The sequence below is a fragment of the Ostrinia nubilalis genome, chromosome 7 (genome assembly GCF_963855985.1).
Source record: "Ostrinia nubilalis chromosome 7, ilOstNubi1.1, whole genome shotgun sequence".
Lineage (NCBI taxonomy): Eukaryota > Metazoa > Arthropoda > Insecta > Lepidoptera > Crambidae > Ostrinia > Ostrinia nubilalis.
The window spans coordinates 6,208,282-6,222,470 of NC_087094.1; the positions used below are offsets into that span (position 1 = coordinate 6,208,282).

Sequence of the window (14,189 nt, forward strand, 5' to 3'; positions counted from 1 at the left end):
TAAATAAAGATAAATTATAATAAGCGATGTTAGAATTGATATGGTTTACCTAGCATCGAGGGGATAGAAAATAAAAAAAAATATAATAAAATTAAATTATTTTATACAATAGCCTACTATTAAGTATTATTGAATATCTTACACCTACCTATCAATTTACATTTAAAAGGCAGTTTTTCTAGCCCAGCTAGATGGTTTGTTCTTTCGTAGTTGTTTTGTTCTTTATTCGGATGTACAAAAACTCAGCACACCATATAAATACTGTAAATAGGGTGACTGCATTTAATACTAAAATTGGCACTTCATAGGACCCTGAAGTTTCACGTATTCTTCCTGAAAAAGAAATAAAAAATTAAATTGATAACTCAATACGTGACTGATTGTAACAATCAGTTATTAATTTATTAATCGTCTAATATTCGTTAATTATTTAATCTCTTTCAAGGATGATGTCTATGATAAAGATCGCTACCGCCACATTGTGACGGAGGTATGTTTTCCTAATTCTTATTAGGGAATTATTGTTCCATTTGTTTTTTTTGTGTTCCATTACTGACAACAATAATAGCACAAAAATATGATTATTGGAATTTGGCCATAAAATATTTACTTTATCTGGGCACATTGTGACGTCTTCATTCATCAGTTGATTAGGGGTATTATGGCCGGGTACCTCCTACTCAAAAAAGCAAAATCATGCTTATAACCAAAAATTATCAAAAAAATCACGTGTCACGTGAGAAAGCGTTGGGATATTAATACCTACTTGAGACAGATCGATTTCTTTTATGTTGGTAACAATTCTTCTAAACTAAAATTCAAACAAGTCTCAGGTAGGTAAAGTGGTTATTATCCTACTCGGAACAAGAACATTATGTCTTAAAAGTCATCTATTTTTAAAAGCCTGAAACCCTTAGTGGATCTAGAGATCCACTATGAAAATCTCTAAGGGGAGATAGTAATTTAGTCATATATTAGTTAAACTAAGATACACTTACCCAAAACAGATCCTAGACCAATGATGGTGATGCCGTTAAGGAACATTTGGATGCCCGAGGCGAAAGCCAGCCGCTCTATGGGCACGTAGCTTGGGATCACTATGTTCATGTATACCGTCCGCAGGCCTTTGGTGATGCCGATCGCCAGAGCAACGAATATCATGCCCAGGTAGGTTGTGGTGAACAGCATCACTGAAAAGTTATTACAATGTATAATTAGAAGTTTTTTTCATACACTAAAGAGGTGATAACCACCGAGATATACGAGGTACGTATACGTATTATAGAATATGAAATTAATAGAAAAAGAGAAATCCGGTTGTCCATACTAATATTATAAAGATAATATTTGAGATTGTTTCTGCAAAAAATTAATTAAATTAACAATAATTAAATAATAAAAAGGGCCGTAGTGAAGAAATTTTGTGATCGAATCGGTCATAAAGTTTACATTGTAGTTTTTACTAACTCTACAAAAAGATGTCAGAGTCACGAGAACGAGCATAATAAGGCAATTTATAGCATTTTGAAGATACGAGTTTTGTAAGAGTTCTTTGAGGTGCATTATGTGCAATTAATTCCAGTAGGGCTTACATAAAAACATAGATGTTTTATGATGAATAGATTACTCATTGAAAAGATCACCTTCAAACCTAGTGCTCCAATTTGGCTATAGATATCTTAAAAATGAGATAAGCTTGCAACGAAGTCTTATCTGAGGATATTGAACTATCGATTCAATAAGTAAACGAATCCGGCCGTCATTTGACCTAGAAATGCAAGGTAGATAACCGCACTACATTGTTAACTAACTTAGGCCATTACCTTTTGGGAAACAAATAAAAAGTCATAATAATAAGTAATGACATTATTCTACATGATAATCTGATCATTGTTTGGTCTTCGATATTATGAGCTATGCTTCATAAAACAAAATTACTTAATATGCTTGAGTGGTGAACGCGTGACTTTGAAAATTTTCGATAAATTATTACTTTTTTAAAATAGAGGTGATATAATAAAAGAAGTGCTTGCTACTTTAATGCATTCAATAAGTAGTGACGGGTAAAAGTAAATTACTACTTACTTGTTCTAGTGAAGACAATCAATACTAAGCCAATCATGTACATGACTCTCGGTGGCTTATGGCACCATTCGCCAATGAAAGGAGACACCAATCGGAACAACGTGTCCGAAAATCCTATCACTGCCATTATTTGTCCTATTTCACTAGTTTCAAACTTCAACATGTCCTTTAAAATTATAGGGAACAACAACGAAAAATTCGTTTCAACACAAGCAGCTACAGACATTCCGATCAAAATGTTCACAAATATTGGATCACTTAATAGAGTCAGATCAAAAAAGTCTATGAAATTCTGCATAAACGTTTTTTCAGGCTCCTTTTCTGTTATGACGACTTCTTTAGGCTTTGTGGTTTTCTTTGCTTCAGATTCAAGAAATATATTGAAGGAACTACCCAGATTGATTTCTTGAGATTCCCACCATTTGTACTGAGCTTCTCGTAGCGGAGGCTCAGTCGATGTTTTACGTATGTCTGGGTGCGATACTGCGTTTCTTGTCTCCAAACTATTATTACTGGTTAGAGATCTCATTGACAAACTTTTTGGATGTGGTATAACGCCATTTTCTAAAGATTCTTCTAATTTTGGTAGAGATTGAATACCTGAAAGTTTAAAAGGTTCATGTTTATTGATAAAGCAATGTACAATTTACTATTCATAATTTACGAGTTAATAATCCATACCAGTTTGTTTAGATGAAGTTGTAACGCTTCCATTTACAAGCTCAGTACTCGGTTCCCTATTTAAGGGAATTTCTTCTTCGGTGAGTGGAGGGTCTTTAAAGTACCATTTAGCTGGTCTCAGCAGGCAAGCGCCTACGAGTGAGTGGAGGCAGATGGCAGCGAGGATTAGGACAGCATACCTCCAGCCGAAGGCGTACATTAATGCGCTCATGAGTAGGGGCATGTAGATTGCTCCCAATCCTGTTAGGGACATAGCCACTCCAATAGCTCTCCCTCTCTTCTCTTTAAAGAATGAATTGATTGCTAAAGCAAACGCTGCCATCACTGCAGCTACTCCCATTGCTGAAACATAAATTAGTTTGCTTTTTACTTGTTTTTCGTAGATAACTTTATTTAATTCAAGAAGATTATTGCATGTTGTGTTATCCTTTACAACGATACGGATACGCCGACGAGATAAGACTTTTACAATGGAAAAATAATGCAGGTACGTGCAACATAGATTTTAATAACATTGTGCTGGTTTCTAATAAACATTACTCATTCTGTCGCAGACAGTTTCTTTGATAAATTATACAAAGGCTAGATAGATAACTAAATATTAGCAAAATGAAAATCCCATAGCACTCAAGGTCATGAATGAGTTAATAGGAAACTTTTTTTGTACTAAATGGCAATGTTAAATGTCAATGTATGTATATGTATGGGGTGGCATCTACTTAACTGCCTAATGATTACTTAGGAACTAATAATAATGGCTTAGTACCTGAGTTTTAAAAGACCAAAGTATACTATCAGTCTTGCATTACGAGTATTGCATAATAATGTTCCTATAAATACTTACAATTGATAATACTGTAAGATAATATGAAGACCCAGAAGTTCGACGCGGCTGAGGTCATCAAGAGGCCCACACTGATGAATATGGCTCCTGCGGCTGCGACCTTCCTGTACCCAAATCTTCGAAGGACAGGTCCTCCGAAGAAAGAGAGCAGCATTCCGTTGCCATGGTTGAGTGTGATGACGAGGGTGCCCTGCGTGGCAGACATGCCTGTCTCGGCAAATGCCTCTTGGAAGACTAGGCCGAAGCCGGCAATGAGGGGCAGCACGACAATCTGGAATGTTTTTACAGCAGATGCTTAGTTTCCATTGAGTAGTTTACGTTCGTCACCTATCACTGAGACAGATAGGTTCCTTGAAATTTTCTACTTTTATGATACGCCGGACTTTTTTAAATGGTAAGACAGTATTTCCTTACTGCGACATAATATACAAGCCGTTTGTAGAGTTGATAAAGGAAACCGCAAAATAAGTATTTTTTCGACTACTAGAGATGTTTAGTTTGGTTGTTCCTCGAAAATATGTTACAGCCCTCTGGTTAAATTAGCTAATTGGATTTCTAGGCCGGTCATTAAGTTCATTAATTAAACTTTACTAAATTCAGCCTAGTCTGAGTTGCACCATCTTACTTTAACAAACGTCAAAAATCTGTCAAACTCCATACAAAAAACACCGGTTATTGTTATAGTTACGGTTAAAGTAAGTTAGTGGAACTCAGCTTAACTGTAGTAGTTACAGAAATCGATATTAGAGGAGTGTTTGTCTGTTGGAAGCATTTTTAACTGCATGTTACTAGTATGTCTCTTTACTAGAAAGTACAAAGGTCACTTGCACTAAGTAATTGATCTACATCAAAAATCCAGTTGATATTCCGTCTGGTCTTATCAATTGGGTTTCAATATTTGGAGTACTACGAGTTTGCTATACCTAGTTGTCGAACTCGTAACTATCACAAGTTACGATTTCGGTGCATAAGTGTCATATAATAATGTAAAATACTCCTAGATATCGTGACAGTATGCGATCACAATAACAAGTACATAAAATAATACAATAAAGTACATAATACTAAATTGTATTTTTGTATTGCAATTATAACAAATTAGACCAATGTTGCCATCATTTCGTATTGAACTGTTTCTTTTATATATTTTTTGTCATAACTTGTTTTAGTTATTATATTTAAACTATAGTTGAATAGTGGCGGCACCGACGAACATCTGGCTAAAGATTTGTGATGGTGTTTTGTTTTACAAATTTGTCTTAACTTCTTCTTAATAACAGGTGTAAGGTAGAAAATACCAAGAGAATACTTACATTGTTCAAGGCATAAGCGAAGGCCACGACCCATCCGTAGCCTCCGTCAGGCGGCACTTTGTTCCCCATATTCGTCATTTTGTTACTAAAATTTTATTAATCACAATCCGTATCACTGTGCGTTGAAAGTCATCTTCAAATTAGCAGAAAGTCACTGATACAGTCGGCGCCATAACATTCACTATCACTTATTTGCTCAGCTTTCGTAAGATTGTTGACTCCAGAGTCAGGCACTCGACACAGCGATGCTCTCGGCTGAAATAATGTAAGTGCCACCTAATGACGGATACCGACTTGTTATCGGTTTGACTTTAATAATGTTCCCTGTTATCAAGCGAGAATGTTATTTGCTCGTAGACGTGTTTATTTTTCGCCGGTACGAGTGGAACGCGAGAACAACGGGCTATAATTACTTATTGATGCAGCGTTGACCCAAATGACAGTTAAAACTAATCAAAATGCACACAAAATAACGTTTGAACGTTGTAGCCGGTTTTTCTTGGATTTGATTCTTTAATTTAAACTTTTTATTTGTAATAACATTGTAATATAAACTGATAATTAAGAGGTAGAGTCAATATGACCATTTTGTAATGAATGAATTAGAAATAATAGTTAGACTTTAAATTGAATCTTTACTTTGTCAATAATCGTAGTAGTTATTTGACTTTAGACTCTACAAAAGTAACCGTGTGACTAGCTATGATTTCTTAAATACTTATATAGCTGAATAACAAATGGTAGAATTTCATTACGTCATACATTTACATAAAACGTACAAGTTAAAAAAAAGTCTGTATCTAGACGATTGTGGTTAGTTAATTAGGTACCTACTCGTACCAATTTTAATTTTATTCTGATAACATAAGTAGTTATTATTGTCACGTTTTTGTTGATCTGATTAAAACATTCAGTGCTTTCAGTAAAAACTGTTAATTGGAGTCCTTTTTAAAAAATTTTGAAGACAAAAAAAGTAAAGTTCGTTGACCAGCTGCTTCAATTTTCATATTAACTAGACTCTACAGTTTACAGTCTTGGTAAACATTAGTAAGAGTAGACAGCTTCTCAATCCTCATACGATCTTATTTTGTTTTAACTACAACTGTACCTACAAAGACGCACAAAGTACGGTACAAATATGGATAAAACTTTGTTACAAACAACGTAATGTCACACTGCACTATCACACAACAGGGACGCACTACGATTACGAACATACTGACTGATTGTACCAAAAGTCCTGTGGGCGATTATAGTACCCATTACACACATCTGCCCCTCGTTGTAATCCCGTTCTTGCTACCTGCGTCTACGCTGCGACCCTTCATAGCTCGTTGAGTTTAAGATTTGATGTCTGTCACCGATATTTCGAGATTCCCTATTTTTGTAAACTTATGGCCATAATGTTATCAGTTTGTTACAAAATCTCAACTTCCCTAAGCTAGTTAGAAGAGTTATTTAATTCTGTAGCACCTACTTGTTTGTTTCTGACTGAATACAAAATCAGTGATACCCGCAGACAAACAAAAGCACGTCAAGCTAAATATTACGGCATCTTATGCAATTGCAATAAGGTTTATTTTGCTACAAAAATAGAGTCTGATGATCTGGTCTGTTCAAATATTCTCGCCCTCATTTTCCTCCACATAATGATAACAATTTATGATGCATTGAAATGTGAAATCTATTGGGCAACTATCACTGTGGAGATTAGTAGGGCTATCAGCGATTACTTGGTCACGCATAGAATTACCTTATCGTCTCGCGAGGATAAAATATACAAGTGTAACTGTGTATGTAATTCATTTAGATTATTTCGGTGGTCTTTATTATCTAAGGTGCCTATCTAAAATGTAAATACATAAAAATAAAATCCGCTCGGTAGGTTTCGTGTCCTAGAGCGGAACTGTCAAACAGTTTAAACATCTAGAATTAGTTTATTATAGTCTGTTTAAAATTAACTAAATAAGTAGGCAGGTAGTTTGTTTTATAGACTACGATAGTTGCTTTTACATATTTATTGTCTTAAAATTTTGATACACAGACATTGGCTAAAATGTCGCCCTATGCTCCATTTTACTTGAAACTACTGTTGAACAAGATCAACAATTAGGTTTTTTTTAAATTGTAGTTTACAGTAGGTAAGTTAAAAATTAAATACAGGGTGCGGTTTTGTAAAACAACGCCCATAAAAAAAATTAAATTTTCATGGAAAAATTCATGAAATCAGGAAAATTGAATTATTATGCGGGCGAGCTATACAGTCCCCCCGTTCTCCCAGGGTGGTGGCCGCATGTGCTCGGTGGTGTAGCGGGGTACGCGGGGGTGGTGTAGGCGGTAACAAGCGCCATCTCGAAACTTTTAGGAGACGTTTTAACAAGATTTTTTATTATTAAAGTAATAGTTAAAATTTTATTTATATTTTTCTTGTAATTACTTTCATATGTACTACCACCCCTGAGATGGGCGTTGTTTTACAAAACCACACCCTGTATTAGAAAGAAGAACATTCCTAAATTATGCTCTATTATTTACCTGTTTCAATAAAAATGAGAATACACATCACACTACAGCGTCTTTGCACCATACGTTTTATTAGGCGTTCGGTATTGCTCTATGAATGATACCATTATCGAAACCGGTACGATAACAACCACAGCTGTTTTAAAATACATTTTATCAAATTATCATTCGGTAAAGAAATTGAATCTGCATTAACATTTGCGGATGGCACCATTCGCGCACTATTAACATGCGCACTAAATTCCTACATTATGTAACCAACACTTCTAAAGAAAATATGTATGTAGAGTTCGTAAAACTAATTCACGTGTAAAATTATCACTTCTCGTTTGAACACGTCATATCGATGCAATGACCCGCACGCACTGTCAAACTCCTTTGACCCCACACTTGACGTTTGAACACCAGTTAATTTGATTCCTTGATTAACGAGTTCCTGTTCTATTGAACTTCAGTTCTATTGACCCACTCTTTAAATCTAGAATGACAAATATTTTTAGTTTAATCTTTAGTTAATTCAATGACATGACATTGTTCATACAATGGCATTTGTGTCGATAAAATAGTTAAAAGTACCTACCTACTCGCATGTTTCACCAAACAAAAACAACAATTTATTTTGATATTGTTTAATTTAATCGGTTCATTGGAAGTTAACAATAACAATTTATTAATACCTAGATTAGTTTTCCAATAAAAAATAAAGACATCATATTATAAGTCATATCACTCATACTATGAACATAATATTGTTTAACATACCTAAAACCTGAGCCTAAAACAAAAGCTCTGGAAATTTTGTTTAAAATAAAAAGATACACTGTAAAAATTATTGCCACTTTTTCCTAGCTAAATTCTATCGTCTACTTTAAACATTGCTTAAGAAGCTAAATTCGCTGGAAAATGCAAAACTATACACACTTAACCATTATCTTCTTAATATATTTAAAAAAAAAAATCATACGCACATCTGCTTTTTTGGAATCTTAACTTACTTTTTGCTATATTTGGTGTTTCGACTAACATAGCGCCTAGTACAAGTGTACCTTAACAATAGTTTAATATCACTTAAATAATATTCTACTTAATAATTAAAACTTTAACATGATTATAAGTCCTAGGTAAAGTAATTCTCATTACTATCACAATGTTCAATATTGTTATACTTATGTAACTATCTTAAATACTTATTCTAAGTTAAATTCTATTTTTAGGCCTTGACGAGTTCTTCAGTGCTGTTCTGTCTTCTTGACCTTATGTACTTTTCGAGGCCCCATGAAAGAGCTGTAAGCCATGTGAAGATGTTGAGACAGTGTAGAGTTACGGCTGTAGTAGCATTGTCTTTGATCCAACCTGCAAAGAAATCAAAATTGTCATCATCATCAGATCATTTAGTCTAATATAACTGCAGGATCACGATCCTTTTTGATGTAAGAGGCAAATAGAAGATTTGGCCTTCACGCGCTGGCTAGACGGTTTGGGGATGCCAAAGCATGTAAAATGAATAAAAATAGCAAGAGGAAATGAATAATCATTATTCATTGAAATTCTTTTCATTGCCCTATATCCTGTCTTTATTGACTGGCAATGTAATATTTCATTTACACTTATCATTATATCAATGCAATATAATAATCGTTGATAAATTACCCAAATAACTTCAGAATTTTACATACCTACAAACGGTCCCAATGTGAGGTACACTATTCCAGCAGTAAGGAGTTGAATTCCAGAGGCTCCTGGTAGTTTGTGTAGAGGCACATGCGTGGGTATGACCAGGGCCATGAAAACGGTTCTAAGTCCCTTCCCAAAGCCAATCATTACTGCCACTAGTAGTACCACTCCGTAACTCTGCCAGATTGAGAGAACTGAAACGGAACAAACATAATTTGTCATATAAATCAAGTTTACTTCTAAAAATTACAAATAAAATCATAGTATAAAGTATAATTACCTACTCTCCCCATCGCCATTGACATAACCCCGAATAGGAAAAAAGAATTGTTATCCCATCCAATCTTTCCAGCAACAAATGGAATACAAAACCTAACGCACAGATCGACTCCAGCTAACAGTGACATGAAGAAAGCCACCTCCGATTTAGACAAACCATAGTCTCCAAGAATGAATGGCGTCAATATTGAAAAGTTTAATTCATTGAAATTAGCTAACGTAATACCCAACATCAAGTTAATGAAAGTTGTGTCTTTGAGAAGATCCAAATCAAAGAATATAGCAACTTTTTGACAGAACGTTAAATTTTCCTCTTCTGCATCATCTTCTTCTTTCTTTGGTTCAAAAACATCATCATTCTGATCGTCTTCATCATCGGGACCGTTAATTAGTAATTTGATTTTATCAGCTTGGTTCTTGTTATCCTCATTATCCTTCAAATACTGTTCTAATTTTAGGGAAGCTTGTTTTAAAACTTCACTTTCATAATTAAAATTATTCGATTTTCTTCTATGTCTAGTGCGATACGATTGGTTACTATGATTGTCTTTTAAATATTTTTTCTCATCATTGTCATCTTGATTTTTATAAGAAATGTTACTGTGATTATCTTTTGAGTATTTTTCTCCATATTGTCCATCCATTCTAAATGATTTCATACTTTTGCTAGTTGCAAGATGTTTTTCTGCTCTATCAGCTATAATTTTAGCTTTTTCAGGATCAATGTTTTCGACTACAGCTTTTTCATCAGCTTTTAAATCTTGTGGCGCTTTTAGCGTAGGGCAGTCTTCTATTTCAGATTCTGGAATCTGGGTGTCTAAAGTGATAGATGTCTTTCGTTTTGGTTTATAAGTATCTCGTTCCTGAATTGCCAATGCTCCAAGATTTGCAGTAGAATTCTTTTTAGATTCATTCAAATATAAAGTAGAAGATTTTCGTGAACGATTCTCAGTTAAGTTTGTCATCGATGGTTTCTTAGAATTTAAACGAGAATTCTTATTAGAACCTTCTCTTGAAGATAATCGACTTCTTGACTGCCTCGATTGACTGAAGTACCCATCATTGGCACGAAGCATCATAGGAATGCCGGGATCCGTTATCTCGTAACCCGTGTTAAAAGCATCATCTTCATTATAGAGGTACTGACTAGAAAAGGCACTTAAATTTTTAAATTTTGAAACTTGGCTGAAATAGCCACTCTCTTGATTATTTTTTTCTAAGTCTGCGTGCTTTCCATTGAGATCATTATTAAGAAGCTTTTTTTCTTCCACCGGTTTTTCTTCCTCTGGAGATTTAGAGTGCCATTCAACTGGTTGCAATAGAAGGGCGCATGCGATGGCGTGTAGTGAAATTCCACTTATTATAAGAATAGCTCCTGTTTCGCCAAACACTGCAAAGAGACCAGTGATGATATGTGGCCATAGCATAGGGCCAAGTCCTGTCGTGGTCCATGACAAACTAGTTGCTAGCCTCCTTCTCTTCTTCCAGTAAGTGTTCAGAGCCAGAGCATTAGCAGAACTGCTGATACCGTAACCAGCGCCTGGAAAATACAAATATACCTATTTGTTTAATAAATACTTATGTGATAAGCAATTGCAGTAAGCACCAATAAAGTAATGCGATAAACTTACCGTATAATATGGAGAAAGATATGAGGTAGCTCATAAAATTGTAGGAAAATGTTGTTAGCATCAATGCTATGAAAACTACCGTGGCTCCTGTGAGAGAGACTTGACGGTAGCTGAATGTTTTGAAAACGGGGCCATTCGCTAAACCTGAAATAAAAAATACGACGTTATTGTCTGATATCTTTTTAATCTTTGTTTCGATAAGCTATGGTGTTAAGTGCAATTAATTTAAGTTAATGAATTAAAACAAGCTCTACATACTATACCGTCCTGAAAAAGTACCTACCTACTGAGGTTTTTTGCCATTCATTGTTTGTATCTAAGAATTTTAAGCTATAATTTTTGATATCTCATCTATATGTGAGAAGGCTCATTAATTTGTACGTCAACTATTGCTCTAGTTAAATATGATGCTTCATGGAAGCATTACCAAACCTGCCATCCGAGTTATACCTCTATAGTCTGCTAATACAGCAAACAAGCCTTCGACCGGGAAGTGAGCAATACAATTGATGGAAAACTGCATTGAAGATAGGACTCAGCCGCGCTATCAAATAAACAAATAGTGTAAAAGTTACAATGGGCCGGTATGGTATCAGAGAGTTACCATCGAGGCGCGTCACGCACCGACGCAAGAGGTCAGGGCCGAGTTCATGTTGATGATTGTGGTGGTCTGCGAGCTGCTGATTCCAAGCCGAGCGAACTTGTCACGGAAGAGTAGCCCGAACTGCTGGAGAATTGGCAGCGCTGACAGCTGACAATAGAAAAGTAAACATGTTTTAAGACTTTCCCCTGCGACAAATTTGACTGGTTGGGTTTTTATTGACGGTCAGAAAGCTGCAGATCCTGGTCACGGAGGATGCAGAAGTGGGAACTAGAGGTAGAAATACTTAGTCCCGTGAAAAAGCAAATATCAACAAAATTACTTTGATTGGTAAATAATTTAGATCGTCATTTGTGTGACGAATTGCCAGACATGCCCTATTTTTTATTTATTATTTGACTCATATTATGCGATAAGCATTTTTCACAATAAGAAAGGCTATCACGAGACATAAATCGCATAATAAAGTAAGTATTCTGCTTAATACGAGATATGAGAAGTAGGTTTAATATTATTTTCATCACGTGTCTAGACTTCTGCGCAACGAATGAATACCTACACAATTATGAGTACGCATTTATAAACTTGTTAAATTCTACTAATATTATTTATGCGGATATTAGTTTGTGAGGATGTTCATTAATACTCTTTTACGCAAAAAATTCTGATCAGATTTTGATGAAACTTTACATGTAGACTATAAATAATAACGATCTGCGACCAAACTGAATTTAATCGGGCAAAACTGCAGAAAAAAGCTTAGGTACACATTATTATAAATTAGTTCCTGAATGACACCGATATAGTTACTGGTGGCAATAAGCAGTTACGTAATTCGGAAGAATCGGGGAAGAAACATTATTAATTGGCAATTGCATTTAGTTATAACTATGGGTCTAACGAGAAAATCTTTAAAACCATGTATATTTGATAATGATCAGATACATTTTCCTAGTTTCCCTTCGTGTCTAATGCTATTAAAGTAATCGACGTAATCATTCTATATTTATTTAATAAGGAAGCTTGTTGCATAGGCTTGAATTACAATAATTGCCGGTGTTTTTCCATTCTCTTTTGAAGATTTATACATTTATCTTCGGGTTTAATTAAAAGTTTAGAGAGATCCAGAACTTGGACAGTCGTGTGATACGAATAATCGAATAGTACTATCGCAAAGGTCACGACCTATTTAATAAGAAGACTTTGAAAAGCAGTTGTATCCGCCGTGATATTAGGGTTATCAAAAGTATCTCCCGATTCCAAGGAAATAAAAATTAATTGCTACTTAAAAAGATGAAAAAATTACCCGTGCAACGCAGTTCATTAAATTGTGTGTTGTAAACATTTCTTCGTAGTGTTTTTAAATTATGATAGCGTATTGTTGTTATTAGGCATTGAAGAAGTCGGTAAGATTACTTACTTAGGTAGGTAATTCACATTTTACGTGACTTCTGAATGCACGTCATCTTTTGTGAGAACGTGATTGAAATCAATGTTTTAATTTGTTCATATTCGTGTATGCAGTGCTGTTGTTTGTATGCAGTTGGACTGTAAAATATTTCTAGTAATTGTAACTAAGGAAAATTGATTCTGGTCGACTCTGGACTTGTCATCTGGCTAGAAAATATTTGAGACTGCAGTAAGTTAGAAGATAAACTGAAATTAGTTTCAGAAAGTAGACCGCTACAACCCTGGTTATATTGTGTGATAATGTTCAGTATTGATAAACTGCAGTCGTAAATAAATAAAACATGCTAAGCTATAAATTCGCTTATTGTCATAAGATTAGCGTAAGTAGGTACTTACATATCTCCTATGTAATATTATACTAGCTTTTACACCGGTTATCGGTTTATTTTTATTTTCCCTATGTAAAGAAAAAGCTGAAGAGGTCCAAAAATCTATGAAAAACCATCGCACAATTTAAAAAATCTTTTATTTTTCAAAGGTTATTCATACCTCTCTACTGTAAATGATGATAATAACTTTATTTATAAAATACGTACATTCGAAAATCCAGCTGCGAAAATTATCATCCAGCCCCAACCCCCGTCGGGCGGGATGAAATCACCATCTTTTTTCACTTTGGATTTTGTCACTGGTTTCGCCATTTTTATTATTTTATTTGCTTAATGCTTATCGGCCAATAAATGTGCCACACTGGAGCGAATCGAACGCTCTTTGCATGCGGTTCCTACTGAACTGATAAAATACATATGACACACTTGTATTTAATACAGTAATGATTCAGCTCCATGTAACAGACGGAGCCCTTGTAGATATAAACAATTAAGATAAAAACTATTCTACACAACATTGCGTTAGCCGCTGTCCTCGTCTAGATCCTTTAGATTAAACTCTACATTGTAACTTCATTAAATCCTCCTGAATCGAAACTTTTCGTTAGGAAATTCTATCAAATACCCTGAAATAATCTGCTGAAAAATGCACAAAAAGTATTAATTTTTCGATATCTCAATTCTCATTGAAAGCTTTTTACTAATAGCTAATAATATATATTTTTTAAATACCTACTACAATAAATTCATACAAATGAC

General features: G+C 34.7%; 2 protein-coding genes across 2 annotated transcripts; both read right to left on the minus strand.

Annotated features, from left to right (window-relative positions):
* Positions 1-86: 86 nt before the first annotated feature.
* On the minus strand, positions 87-5,407 carry LOC135073131 (monocarboxylate transporter 9-like). Its single transcript, XM_063967175.1, has 6 exons — positions 4,924-5,407; positions 3,611-3,881; positions 2,767-3,108; positions 2,086-2,685; positions 999-1,190; positions 87-333 (listed from the first exon to the last, which is right to left on the minus strand). The coding sequence occupies exons 1-6, from the start codon at positions 4,999-5,001 to the stop codon at positions 188-190; spliced, it is 1,629 nt and encodes a 542-aa protein (XP_063823245.1). The 5' UTR covers positions 5,002-5,407; the 3' UTR covers positions 87-187.
* Positions 5,408-8,059: 2,652 nt separating this feature from the next.
* LOC135073130 (uncharacterized) lies at positions 8,060-13,852 on the minus strand. Its single transcript, XM_063967173.1, has 6 exons — positions 13,638-13,852; positions 11,655-11,781; positions 11,031-11,174; positions 9,401-10,939; positions 9,123-9,314; positions 8,060-8,799 (listed from the first exon to the last, which is right to left on the minus strand). The coding sequence occupies exons 1-6, from the start codon at positions 13,740-13,742 to the stop codon at positions 8,657-8,659; spliced, it is 2,250 nt and encodes a 749-aa protein (XP_063823243.1). The 5' UTR covers positions 13,743-13,852; the 3' UTR covers positions 8,060-8,656.
* Between the last annotated feature and the right edge of the window lie 337 nt (positions 13,853-14,189).